The sequence below is a fragment of the Equus asinus genome, chromosome 7 (assembly GCF_041296235.1).
Source record: "Equus asinus isolate D_3611 breed Donkey chromosome 7, EquAss-T2T_v2, whole genome shotgun sequence".
Lineage (NCBI taxonomy): Eukaryota > Metazoa > Chordata > Mammalia > Perissodactyla > Equidae > Equus > Equus asinus.
This window is the reverse complement of record NC_091796.1, coordinates 60,720,991-60,735,334: the sequence shown is the minus strand read 5'-3', so window position 1 is coordinate 60,735,334 and position 14,344 is coordinate 60,720,991. Positions and strand designations below refer to the sequence as shown.

At 47.7% G+C, this 14,344-nt stretch overlaps 1 protein-coding gene across 8 annotated transcripts in view; it reads left to right on the top strand.

The window, feature by feature from the left end:
- PTPRM (protein tyrosine phosphatase receptor type M) overlaps positions 1-12,790 on the top strand; it is a 779,977-nt gene extending 767,187 nt beyond the window's left edge. For all 8 annotated transcript variants that reach the window (XM_044773425.2, XM_070513580.1, XM_044773424.2 and 5 more), the window contains 3 exons: positions 388-551; positions 5,450-5,585; positions 11,929-12,790. In XM_044773425.2, the coding sequence (XP_044629360.2) occupies positions 388-551; positions 5,450-5,585; positions 11,929-11,982 (354 nt within the window). In that variant the 3' untranslated portion in view covers positions 11,983-12,790. The remainder of the gene's footprint in view (positions 1-387; positions 552-5,449; positions 5,586-11,928) is intronic.
- Positions 12,791-14,344: the final 1,554 nt, after the last annotated feature.

Here is a 14,344-nt window from a genome sequence, read left to right as displayed (position 1 = left end):
CGAACATCCCCAGATTACAATTTATCCTTTACTTTTAATTCACCAGTACTTATAGTAAAGCCATTTTACCACTCACTGCACAGTGTGGTCAATGCTCCTGTTGTGTGTTATTTTTCACTTGGCTTCTGCAAAATTGTAAGCATTCTGCTTCACTTTTATTTGTCTGGCCTGTTATTTAAAACATCTGCTTTTTTATAACATCTCGAGATTAAAACTCATAACTCTCCAGGCCAGTAGAAACGCCCTTCATTATTTCCAGGCCTCTCCTTCCATAATGTCCTGCTTTGATGAGAAGACCAAGCAGGTGGAATCAGCCCCCTGGAATTCAGTAAAGTAAATAATGCCCGTTTCCTTTCCTCTCCTTGATTGTTGCCTGACTCTCTGTAGCCCCAAGATGGATATCGGATGGTGCAGCAATTCCAGTTCCTGGGCTGGCCGATGTACAGGGACACACCGGTGTCCAAGCGCTCCTTCCTGAAGCTCATTCGCCAGGTGGACAAGTGGCAGGAAGAATACAACGGCGGTGAAGGCCGCACAGTTGTGCACTGCTTGTAAGTGCTCAGATAGAGCTTCCGTCTCAGAATGGCCAGGCCCACACCGGCTGGTACCTCCTCCTTCACTATCTTTTGTTTCACTATAAATGGAGAAGAAATAAGCAGGTCTGGGTGAAAGGAGATGATCATTCTACTCATTAAGGGTTTGGTTTGCTTTGCAGAAAAAAAGACACACACGTTTTGCATTTGGTTGGGGTGTCACTGCTATAAAAATAAGCCTTGACACTGTGATTGGGACCTCTTCACAAAAAGACACCCGGGTGGGCTCCTTGTGAGTCTTGGGAGACAATTGTTAAGTTTTCAGGAATTTTCTGAGCTGGCTGAATTTTCTAAACTGTTGGTAACTTGAAATCATTTATGGGGAAGTATTTACATCACAGGAATCAGCAAATGCTACAAATCAGGGCTCCTCCCACCCAGCAAAGCTGGTTTACCATCACACTAGTCGGTAATTCTATTGGAAATCATGTCAGAAACTTCAGAGGCACTGGCTCCTTTTTCTTTGTACTTTTGGATTTGGGTGGTTTTGGCTGGGAGTGTCTGTGTTGGGAAGATTTGCTTAGAGCCAGCATCTCCAAAGCGTGGCCTCCAGGCCAGGAGTTGTAGCAGGTGCTGAAACGGGAGAACCTCTGCTGCAGAGCAATCGTTCCCAACCTCAGCTGCCTGTTGAGAGTCATTTAGGGAGCTTTGGAAAAAAATACCCGGGCCGCCTCCAAAGTAATTAAATCAAAATATCTAGGGGTGGGACCTAGACATCAGTGTTTTTTTTTTTTAGCTCCTAGATTATTTCAATGTACAGCCAAGACTGAGAGCCGCAGAATAGAGACTTCCATGCTTTTCAGAGCACTTTTACCTGCATTTTCTCCTTGCCGATGAGCTGTAGCTAATCAGCCAGCTGGAATCAGCTTAATGGAACCGGCAATTAGAAAGTAATGGCAGTTAGGGAAGATGTTTAGAGAATTTGTGGAAACTTTAAGTATAAGCTTATGTCTCTTTTCAGTGGAGTGTCATTAGAAGCACACAATGAGATCTCTCCCACGTCTTCCTCGGGCAGACCGAGGCTGGTTGAAATGGCAAGCTCGGCTAAGGGCCTGGGTTACTCTCCCCTTGGTGCCCACGACTCCCGCAATGCCCCCTGGCAGCCCAGCTCTGGCCTGCCGCTCAGCAAGTCAGAACGTGGCAGCACCTCCTCCAGCAGAAAGCGGACGTGCCCTCGGGAAGAGTCTCCTGAACTTGCTCACGCTTCTCCTCAACCAGAGGGCCCCACCCTTTGTCCTCTGAAACTGGTCCTTAGCCCCTCCCCCTTCCGATTTTCCCCTTCCTTCTCCTGGACCCGGTTCCTTGAAACTGTCTCCACCAAGAAAATGCCAAAAAGGATTGATTAACAGTTCACGTCCCCATTTTTATTTCGCTTAGTCCAGATATAGGCTCTGATCAGCATGAGATCAGAGGGTCACCAATGTGAGTTCATACAATCCCAGCAAGAAAAACTGACATTTTAGTTAGAGTTTGTATTATACCTGTTAGGTTTTGAAGTACTAAAAATAGTTTGCAGAGGGGCCGGCCCCAGAGCATAGTGGTTAAGTTCACACACTCTGCTTCGGCAGCCCAGGGTTCGTGGGTTTGCATCCCAGGCGCAGACCTAGCACTACTCATCAAGCCATGCTGTGGTGGCATCCCTCATAAAATAGAGGAAGATGGGCACAGATGTGAGCTCAGCAACAATCTTCCTCAAGCAAAAAGAGGAGGATTGGCAACAGATGTTAGCTCAGGGCCAATCTTCCTCACGAAAAAAATAAAAATAGTTTGCAGATACCCATTTCTGTGTCTGGAGACCAGCAGCATATAGAGCTAGGAGCATAATGAGTGCAGGGCTGGCAGCTTCCTAACAGGGGCCAGTGCTGTGGGGCAAAGGCCTAAGGCCCAGTGGGGCTGAGACACCAGGATCCATGGAAGAGGAGACACCAGGAGCCCTGAAATCCCTGTATCTTGTACGCACCCTCTGGCTCCACGCTTCCAAGACCCAGCGCTGACCTTGGCCTGAGCAACTCCGTGTGATATCTGAAACCGTGGGCTGTTCTGTCATTGTAGTGGGCAGTGGTGGGTGTCTGCTGTTTCACCCCTCCTGCCGGCCCAGCACCCATCCCCTTCTGCTGGCGAGAGAACCTTGACTTTCCTCTGGGAATCTCTCTCCCTCATTCAGGCCCCTGTGGTTCCCATGGGGCTGCGTCTTGCTCTCTTGGCATCAGGCTGGGCATGAGAGCCAGGCCTGGTGAGAGTGTTTGTTGTTGTTTAGATTTATATATCTAAATCTAAGATTTTTAGTCGTGAGAAATGAAGTTACTGTAAATTGGTATCCTCCAGGATAGGCCAGAATGAATGCTTTAAACCACGGCAGCTCCCTGCTGTTCCTGAGATAAGAACAGCCATGGTATTCAGCAAAGCGTAGCACCAGCTGATGGGTGTGGGCAGAGCGTCCCTGCCAAGTCAGACCCCCAGGTACTGTGAATGGCTCCTTGAGCTGTGAATACTCAAGGTGAGCAATAGGGAATGTTCTTCTTTATACATGTCTTCCAGCTAATAAAACCGGAAGAAATGCATAGAATTAAGATACTGCCATTTTTCAAGACTTAATGAAAATAATGGATGTAGACAATGGTCGCCGACAGCTACTGAAAGCATTAGGTAAAAAGCTGATGGGGAAGAAGCAGTGTGGGCTCAGTGCAAGGATAGAAACGAGACTGAGGGTGCAGAAAGAAGGTCCAGGGCAAGCCGCACCTCAGGGTTGCCTGATCTACAACAGAGACTCCACAGCCACGCCCCCACGGCAGGGGAGTGGGAAGAGTGCCTGTGTTCACGGTCTCCCCCCTCACACAACATGCGGAAGTCATTTCCAGACGCGCTGTAGACCAAAACATGAAAAGAAAAACAATGAAGCTTCTAGGAGAAAATCTTAATGACCGTAAGGTAACCAAGGATGTGTTACACCGGACACAGAACACTAGCTGTGAAGGAACGTGTTGATAAATTCGATTTCATTAAAGTTAAGCACTTCTGCTCATCAAAAGACACCAGTAAGAGAGTGAAAAAGCAAGACAGAGAGCAGACACAGAGTTTGCAACACACACACCTGACAAAGGACTCTCAGCCAGGATGGCGCGGAACTTCTGCAGGTCAGTAGGAAAAAGAGACAAGCCAGTTGTTTCCATGGGCAAAACACTTGACAGGAACCTCATTTTTCAAAAAAAAGAATAGCCAATAAGCACAGAAAAGGTACTCGGCATAATTAGTTTTCAAGATGATACAGTTTAAACCAGGTTTGGATGCCACTGCATAATCACCAGAATGACTGAAATTTAAAAGACAAACAAATAAGTGATAATACCAAGTGTTGGTGAAAATGTGGAGTAACTGGAACTCCCGTACCCTGCTGGTAAGAAAGCAGTGTGGTACAACCACTTGGAACTGTTTGACAGCATCTCCTAAAGCTAAGTAGAAACGTTTTCTCTGACTGAGCTTGTCTGCTGCTATGTATATGACTACAGAAATCAGTCATGTGCATCATGAGGAAGGTTTACAGCAGGTTTACTCATAACATCAAGAGCTGGAAATAGCCCAAATTTTCTGAGATCAGCTCTTGGAGAAATAAATTATACAGAAGCATATCCGTCCAATGAATTCATCTCAGAAATAGAAAAGAATAAACTGCTGAAACAACATGGATGATTCTCACAGATAATATTAAGTGAAATGAGCTAGACTCAAAAGAGTATATACTGTATGATTCCAATTATCCAAAATTCAAAGTAGAAAAAGATAGTAACTACACAGCGAAACAAATCTCTCCAAACCCACTGTCTTGATAAGTGATCAAGGTTAAAATCACCAGCAATAAGGCAGAACACCACCATGAACCCCTCAAAGGATGCGGCGGCCTGTCTGTGGTTTTCTGGCCAAAATGCATAACCTCATTTCCAATCATGAGAAAGCATCAGACAAACCCAAATAAAGGGACATTCTACAATTTATATTTTGTAATGACTTCTTAAATTGTGGATGGCAACCATGGCTACTTTCTACATCTACATTCTCTATTTTCTGTTCTACAAAATAACTGACCAGTACTCTTCAAAAATGCTCAGGGTCAGGAAAGACTGAGAACCCACCACAGAAGAGAGGAAAGTAAGGAGATAGGACAGTTAAATGCGAAGTGGGATCCTGGACCAGAGAAAGGACACTTGTGAAAAAACTGGTGACATGTGGCTAAGATCTGTGGTTTAGTTAGTAGTGTCGTACCAGTTACTTTCCTGGGTTCCATCATGTTCTGTGCTTGTAAGACGTTCACATCAGGGTAAAGTGCCTATGCAAGGGAACTCTCTATGCTAGTTTTGCAGTGATTCTGTACATCTAAAATTAGTTCAAAATAAAAGTTGTATTTAAAAAGAGCCCTTATGTTTTAGACCTAAATAATGAAACACTAATGGGTTTTTTTAAGGCCAAGTCCATCTTTGAACATAACCCATACTCGTCACCAGCCATCCTGGCGGATACTAGATGATGTGTCTGTTCATTGAAAAGCTTTCGTGGTGGGCCCTTGCAATAAAAATTGATAAAGTGCTGTTTCAGTTCACATAATCTAGGGCTGAGGCGGAGCTGGGAGAACAGGGTGTGCCAGCTTCTTGTCTCCTCCCATCAAGGGACCTGTGGGCCCAACGCTGAGGCTCATTGCCTCCATTTGCCTTAATCAGAAGAACTGGCCCAGGTCAAGAGTTCCTGGCCTCAGAGAGCTTCACCGTGCCCGGTTCTCTAGGGTGTGGGCGGCATCTCCACAGATTGTGTGAGCAATGCCATCGAAGGGCGAATGTGGTCCAACCATCTGATTTCTCTTCTGACAGGAACGGGGGAGGCCGCAGTGGGACATTCTGTGCCATCAGCATTGTCTGCGAGATGCTCCGGCACCAGAGGACGGTCGATGTTTTCCACGCGGTGAAGACGCTGAGGAACAACAAGCCCAACATGGTGGACCTCCTGGTAGGCCCCTCCCTCTGTCCTGCTGGGTGGGCATCTTCCCGGGTAGCTGAGGCGCTCACAGATGTGCAGGGAAACGGGATTTGCAAAAGCGTAATGAGTCACTTTGCTTGTAAGGGTTTTTCTCCCTCTTCCTCTCTCACTTTGCGTTTTCACAAGCAGACTTCATCTCAACACATTTGGAATGTGGAAATACTTGAAACTCACAAGTGAACATCCTTATTAATTTCAGTTCCTGGCAGTGCCTTCCGCATGGCTAAGAGCTTAGTCTCCACAGAGAAGGAATAATCATAGCACATGAAATGCCAGATTTTCAAATTATATATTTTATAAATAGCTTAATCACCTAATATTTATCAAAGCTGTGAATTTTAGTTTGACATCCAGAATATTGCATTTAATTATGGTGACCATATCTGAGAAAAGGATTAAAGGAGTGGAGAAACAAAGGACTGTGTGCAATTATTTTCTTAGAGTCTTTCACAAAATTTCTCTTTTTGTATGGAGCTGTTGAAATGCCAACCACTGTGACTGAAGAATAGTAAAATAGCTTAAAGGAGGATGCTTTTAGATTAGGTTTTTGTGCTTCTCTGTCAGTGGGGGAAGGATCTGAAGGAAACAGTAGGACTAATCCCAAGGTCGTGAGAATGGCCTGGGGCGAGAGAGAGGGAGGAAGAGATGGCTGATGCTGACAAGTTTGGAAAGCCTATGTTTTTGGGTCCCCAGCACTGCGGCAGTAGGGTTAAGACTTAAAATATGATAAAGGGGCTAAAGAGAGAGTCGAGATTCAAGCTAAAGCTGACAAGTAGCCGTGGTCCCCCGCCACGACAGCACACCCTCCCTGCCACATGGGCTGAGTGTGCAGAGAGGGTCAGTGTGTCCGTCCTCGTCTCCTTTTGTGGCTCTGATTTTTCTAAATTGCTTCTGAGTTTGAAAATTCATGCATCCATTTTGAAGCATGGCACTCTCAAGGGAGATCCAGAAGGCCCTGAAGATTTCTTGCTTCGAATTTTTAGGTTTGGGGGCTCTAGAGAAAAGCCGGTTGATTGCTGGGAAGCAGAATAATTTATAACACAAGACTGGATTTTTTTATCCAACAGGGACAGCTGGATTTTTTCTTGACCCCTTTTTCAGCCGCGCTTGTAAGTTATCCTCCTCTTCAACCAGCCTCAAGTCCCCATCAAAGGACTGGGGCCCAGGGGACAGGACAGGCGGGTGCAGCCTGAGATTCGCCACTACTTGCCTGGTCAGATTCAGATGGAGTCCTCAGCGCCCAGGTCCTCTGAAGCTATTACAGTGGCGGGAAAACAGCCTGTTTCAGCCAGCAGGGCCCCTCTCTCCTCTGTCCTCCTCGCTTGGCTTTTGAAGTTTCCAGGGCTGTGTCTTAATAGAGACACAGCCTTTAAGGGACAGGTTTTGAGCAGAGAACGTACCTTCCCCTGGCATGTGGTGGGGACAAGCCAACGTGATGACTTGATACACATGCACTGTAGAATGGTTACCAAGATCAAGATAAGTAATGTGCCCGGCACCTCACCTAGTGGGCTCTATTGTAGATGGTTATGGTGAGAACACTGAAGATCTGCTCTCAGAAACTTTCAAGTATACAATACATATTATTAACCTGCTATACATTAGAGCCTCAAAACCTATTCTTCTCATAACTGAAACTTTGTACCCTTTGACCAACATCACCCCGTTCCGCCTTCCCCCCGTCTCTAGCAACCACCATTCTATTCTCTGTTTCTATAAAATTGGTTGTTCTTTTAAATGGGAGCTTTAAAAAAATTCAGATCCCTGGACCCAGCCCAGAGCCTCTGATCCAGCTGATCTGGGACCTGGCTTCGGCAGCAGAACATTAACCGCCCCCTCCCCCCCACAGTGATCTTGGTGTGCAGCCAAGGTTAGGAAACTCACTATCTAGTCCAGAATGGCTCTCAGCCCGGGCTGCACATCACAATCTCCTGGGGCGCTCACAAATGCTGGTGCCCAGGCCAGGCCCCAGACCAACGAAGGCCAGGCCCTGGAATGGAGCCAGCGCAGGTGACTCCCTGTGCTGCAGGGCGGGAGACAGGGCCAGCAGGATGAAGAGGCCTCGTGCTGGCTGACAGGAGTGTCCAAGCCCACCCCCTCACCGATATCCCCCCTGCTCTCTCTCAGACCTCTGCAGTGTCTCCCCCTGTAATTTAGACTGGCCACCCAGACACGGCCCCACTTTCCTCTTCAGTATACTAAAAACCGTATGCTGTGCAAGGTATTCCCTGCAAGATGGCACATGGTGTGGGGTCTACACTTCTCCCCCTTGTGCGGACAACACAACAACTCTACTCACTTCTGTGTATAAACTGCCTCTCTATAGCTCTCCCTGTGAAGTTACATGACATTTACGGGCTATTTGAAAAGTGAGGGGGTGTGTGTGTGTGTGTAGTTGTGGATGTGCACATAGGTGTAGGTTGAGTGTCTGTGGGTGTGGATGTGGAGGGTGGTGCGCACGTTGGGGTGGAAGTGTAGACTCGGGTTGAGAATCAGAGAGGCTCGCTCAGATCCCCGAGCTGTGCCCCCGACCAGGTGTGTGGCCTGTCTCTGGGGACACTCGGTGCCATTCTACTTCCCTTGGGCCTGGCCCTGCCACACAGCCCTCCCTCTCCTTGAGTCCTCTCGTGGTCGGTCTTCCTGCGCTCTTAGGGAAGCATTTGGAGTAACCTCTGTGAATGCCTTGGCCCTTCCTCCTGCCACCAGACTCTGATCTCCTTGAAGCAGGGGCCAGCCACGCCCCTCAGCACGAGCAGAGCTCCTGGCTCCAAGGAGGGACCCAGCAGATATTTGCTGAGTGACTGGACATTCCTTCTCTGCAGCCAGACCCACATCCATCCTGAGCTGCCCCTGGCTGCCCTCTGGACCCTAAGGAAGACTGTGGCTACATGCCGATGGGTCTGAATACAGAACCAGGCAGGGCCTGTGCACAAGGCTTTGAGGGAAGAAAGTTCTCCATACATTTTTAGAGATGTTGATGAGAGTAATGACCCGTTCTGTTCATTGTCGGAGACACACAGCTGTCTCATCGCCGGGTCTCCTTGGCACAGTGGCTGATCACCCAGTGTGACCTGGCTGGGAACATTGAACCAAATGGTCCCACCCACAATTATTGGCACATGGGGACTATTTCACCCTCCTGGCAAGGGGTATCAATCAGAAGGATTTTGTCCAGATTGAGAGCTCTGTCGGCAGAAGACCCGTCTGAAGCTGGGAGATTTGTCTTAGTTTCAGTAAGTGGGAGCCGAGGGAGGGAAGCTTTGCCCCGGTGAGCCGTGCAGACCGTTCTTTCTGAATCTTCTTCGGCTGGCGACGCGGGGTGTTGGGAGTGCCAGGCTGACTGTGGGCCCCGTTCCTCAGACACAGGCGGCGTGTGTCAACGGGGGCACAGCGTGAGCCTTCCGGGGAGCCTCCGAAGCCCTCCCTCAGAGAGCGGGGACTTTTAAAGTATGTTTTACTTAAAAGCACATTTAGGCGCCCATTCAGATGTCACTTTCTCCCTCTTCCTGGGAACCAGAGATGTAGTCTGGGGAGAAGATGGGTCGGGCGTCTCGGAGAGAAATAGCTGTCACTCTGGTTGCTGTCCTGCGCAAGGTGGAGCCCCTGTTCAAGTCACTTCTTCACGCCCAAAGCCAGCTAATGTCACCCAAATCAGAGAGCTTGGGACCAAGACGTAAATGTTCTTTTTTCCCTGAAGTGCAAGGACAGCTTGTGTGGCTTAGTTACACTGTTCAGAAGCAAGTGAGAGGAGGGGAGGCGCAGAAGACAGCCCTGCACCTGGCAATCGAGCCCCGCCGGTTTCCAATGTAGGGGCGTCCAGGCATTTCCCAGGGTGCTTCGGGGAGGGCACGCGACAATTAATGGTCTTCCTGCTCATTCCCCTTATTTTTCTGATTCAGAAACCAGTCATCACACAATCTATGGGGATTGGCAGCTTGCTTAGGAGGGGTATGATGAGAGCGGGAGAGTTCGTTTTGAAAATTACAGTCATGCCTGTGACAGGGCAACTTCAGTGACTTCCAGCTCAGTCTCCCCTTAGCAGTGAAGCCCGAAACCCCTCAGGTACCTGCTGCCCTGTGGCCTGAGGCCAGCAGCCACATTTCTCCTCTACAAGCATTTTAGTTTGTTAAAAGGATGGTTCATGGTAGGCACTGAAGTTAATTTCACAGTTAGGTTTGTACAAAATCATGTTTATGCAATAAGGGATTGGCTCTCTCAGATTTCCATGAAAATACTTGTTCTGTGATTCACAAAAACAGAAATGGTGAGAGCACGTCGTAATCAATATGTCAGCCCAGTGATTTGAAAACATGGCCTTGTAGAATTTTGAAATTCAAATAATTTCTTTTAAATATTCTGAAAATAAAAGTGTCAAATCCTGAAATAATAGATACTGGCATGTGCATCAGAAAGTTTTTGTGTAGACGTATTGTCAGTTCTCTTGAGTGTACACCTGGGAGTAGCGTCGCTGGGTCCGAGGGTAACTAGGTTTAAGCTTTTGAGGCACTGCCGTAGTTTTCCGTGGCAGCTGCGTGAGTTCACACTCCCACCAGCAGTGTGCTAAGGTACCGTTCTCCACGTCCTCACCAACGCTTGTTATTGTCTTTTTTTATCTTAACCATCCTGGAGGATGTTACTGCTACTGATTTTTAATCTTGTGGCACCTTCAGTATATTGAAACGATGTTTGCTTTCTATCTTCACCTCTAGATTGTGAGCTCCTGAAGGACTGAGGCTGTATCTTGAATCCCCAGTCTGTAGCCTTAAATGTTTATTGTGTTGAATCAAATTCTGCTGAACCCATGTTTTCTCGTCATTTCCATATACAACTAACATTTGACTCCCTCAACTGTGTGTCAGGTTCTGTGCCAAGAACTAGTGTGTTATATTCAGAAGGGCAAACTATGACCCTTGTCTTTAAATAAATAGATTGGACTAGTGGGGCATTGAGAAAACAAAATGTAGATGAAGAAAGGAAAATTGCAATGACTACTTAGGAGGCAGATATAAAAAATATGGAAATTTATTTTTAATTAATTTCACAAATCCAACAATAAGAGATCCATTTCCTTGGTTGTGGCCATTGCGTTAGATAATGAGACAGTGGCGCTGACTCTCATAACTGGCGAAAGCTCGTCTATTACTCAGGTGGGAAGAGAGCCTTACAGTTGCTCAACCCCTCCATCCCAGACCCTGGCTGCTGCCAGGTGGCCGACGGTGGCATCCTCAAGCCCTGTGTCCCTCTGCTCAGTTCAGATGCCACACCCAGGTGAGCATCCATCAGCACGCTGCATAAACACAGGTGCAGAATGCCCTCCCCTAACACAGGGCTTGCTCAGGCCAAGCTATGATCTAAGAAAGGTGTGCTCAAGGCAGATGAATTCACTGCCTGGTCCAGAACTGGGATGTGACTCCCAGAGGGATCAAATACTTCCCCTCTATGCCTTTCCTTATCCTGATGCGTCTCCCTGGAAGACCTGTTCAATCCCAGGTAGGAGGACCATATACTTCATCATTAAACTGGAATGCTTTTGAGAGTGAAAGAGGATGCTACTAACAATCACACCAGGACAATAGGCGTAAATCAGGACTGTCCTGGGCACCCAAGGCGTGTAACCACCAACCCCAGCTCCATGCCTTCATTCTCTCTCCTGTTGCCTGCTACCTCTTTGGAGATCTTCCCTGACAAGTTCTGCTCTCTTCCCTACTGACCCCTGATAGAGGACCTCTGTGGCCGCACTGGTCTCTGCCTTGGGTGTTGTCATTGGGTTCCCATCTCATCCCCCTTGGACCGTGGACTTCTCAAAGTCAGGGAAGCCAGGTCAAGGTGCTTGGTACTTAAGAGGTGCTTAATAAATTCTCATAAAATGTAGGAAATCCTGCTGACTGAAAAGCAAAGGTAAAGCTGAGCCAGGAGTGAAGCCACGTTTATTTATCGAGGGCCTTATATGAGCAAGTCACGAACGCATTTCCTCCAGCCTCATTCTCTCTCCTTGTACCTCTTGATTTCCCTATACTTTGTGCTTAGGATGTTGATGTACGTGGACAAACATGTATATGTGTTTCAGTTGTCTAGAACATCGCAGGAATTCTAATGAGCATGGATAGCAAAATGCCTTTCATCAGGCCTGGTGGGGAACAGCTACAAACAGCCCGGGTGTTTGTGGTTCAGAACTGCCACTTCCGAGTAATTTCTGATTCAAATCCTTAGCAGTTTGATTTCTTCCAATTAAAACCTAATCTGGTGTAACTGCTTTAATAGAAACAACATTTAGATGTCATAGAGATGACATTTCATCCCTTCTGCTTTCCAGGATCAGTACAAGTTCTGCTACGAGGTGGCCCTGGAGTACTTGAATTCGGGCTGACGGCATGAAGAGCCCTGCCAGCAAATGCTTTCATCCCACAAAACCGAGACTCCATGGTGTTCGTGCGGATGAGATGAAGACTTCTCAGTGTGCTTTTTTGCTTTGCATAATTGGCTCTTTTTAAGAGCCCAAGAAAGTGTTCATAAAACTGCTTGCAAAAAAAAACCTGCTTGCACTGCCCGATTCCCAGTAATGCTGCTGCCTGACAGAAACAGCCCACAGCAGACAGCCGTCCGTGCTGTGCTCCTGGCCGGCGGCTCGCTAGAGCAGCATAGACATCTGGTAAACTGAAGAGCACAATTATATTCTTAGGAAGGAATTTGTACCTTTGGGGTATTACTTTGTGGCCCGTGAACCTTTGTTATTGTTACAGCTGAGTGTACATTTTTGTTCCGTGGAGAATGCTCCCTGGCATTATGATAATATATTATTTTAGTTAATATTTGTATTTTAACATGTTGCATAATATAAGCTTATGTAGCTTTCCAAGACTAACAGATAAACGTATAATGAACAAAGATATGTTGTATGAGTTGCTGTTTCTATCAGATTTATATTGTTTCCAAGGGAAAAGCTTGGGAGGAATTCAGTTCAGAAATGCAAAGCTCGATGATCAGATTCACAGATCCAAAGCTTTTCCATTTGTTTATATTGTAAATATTTTTGATTTCATCAAATTATTTATTCATTAAAAGAAATTTTTGTGAAGCACAATGAGTGACAATCATTTTTATTGAGCCCTGGTAATGATCTGCTGTGTGATGTGACCTTGTGTGCATTCTCGACTCAATAAATAAAGACCCATGACCAGTTGTGGTGTATTCCTGGTGTCCCAGCGCCCAAGCGGTGGGGGCAGCTGCACTCACCCCAGGCCGGTGGCAGAGATTGCACCTGGGACGTTGGCCTGAAGCAGAGCAAGTTGGGATTTTGAGAGGCAACTTTAGTCAGTGAGAAATCTAGGTCTATCCTGGGAGTCCCCCGCTGGTGCCGAGGAAACACAAGCCACGGTGTCCGGTGGCGTGAATGCTCCCCGGGAGGGGTGGGGAGGCTGCTGCGGAGCGCTCTGGGCTGGACGCCAGCGGGGAGCAACCGCTCCTCCCTCTGTTTCACCTCGGCCAACTGGGGGTAATATCTGTCCTCTCCAGGCCTCACTCAAGCCTGAAACTTTTTAAAGGATTATGGGGTCAGGCGCATTTAAGCAGGACACAAGCTGCAAGCTGCGTAAGACAGTTCCTGCAGGAGGGAAGCCGGCAGGGCGGCTGCCCGAGCTGTTCTGGGCTCTGCCTGGCCTCTCAAGAAGGAAGCTGTGCCGTGGACTTACAACATGAGTGTAAAACTGAGTTCCAGGCTATGCTAAATGATGACCAATAGATGATGTTGCTCAGACACCAACCTGTGCCGGAAACTGTGCAGGGTGCTTTCCTGTGTGGCAGCAGATCCCCCCCAGGACAGTAGGATCTGGGTACAGATGTGGAGCCATCCTACCACGGGAGAGACTAGGTTAGAAGAGATTAAGTAACTTGTCCAAAGTCCCCCCAGCCACTCAGCGCCAGGTGCCTCCAGAGCCCAGGGAGGCAGAGGGACAGCGGCAGCAGCGCTGGCACCCTTGTTTACAACACCTGAGACAGAGAGACGGGTCCCATTGCCCACTCTGGAAGGGAGGAGGCTGGAGGGTGGTCATTCCTGCCTAAGAGTCTAAGGAGGAGAGGGAGAGGAGTGGAGGTTGTCTGCCCAGGGGACTGACGTCGACATCTGCATCTGAGGCCCGCACTGTTTTGTTGTTCTCTGAGTATACAATCCATACTCCCCGACTGACGTAAGTTTCCCAGCCCCCCTAAAGGGAGTGGGACTGAACACACGCTCAGGAGCTGAGCTGAGTCTGGACTGAACACCTACCTCACTGCTCAGGATCCTGCAGGATGTGGCCTCTCATCATCCCCACCCGGTTCTCTTTGATAAGCTCCTAAAAGATTAAAAACTGCTCTTGTGTATCTCTTCAAAACGGTTTCTCCGGGATACAGGAAGAGGGATGAAGAGACATGGAAAGCTGCACCCCTTCTGAGCCCACTGGGCCAGGACAAGGGGAAAATGTGGCATCTTTGGCTTTCGTCTACACGGGCAGGGCTCTGGTCTTCAGTCCCTAGCCTGGATGAAGGAGAACCCATTTGAGCATGGTGCAGAAGTGACCTTGAGTTCGACTATACCACCCATTGCCTAGTCAATCCCTTCACTGTCAAGCTCCATCTCATATTGAAGCCAATAGTTTCCTCTAGACTTTTGAATCTCTGGGATTTTTATTTTTCTTTCACTTGGTTTCACCTCTTAGCAGAAATAGTGATAGAAGAGAAGAGGCATTTTGTGT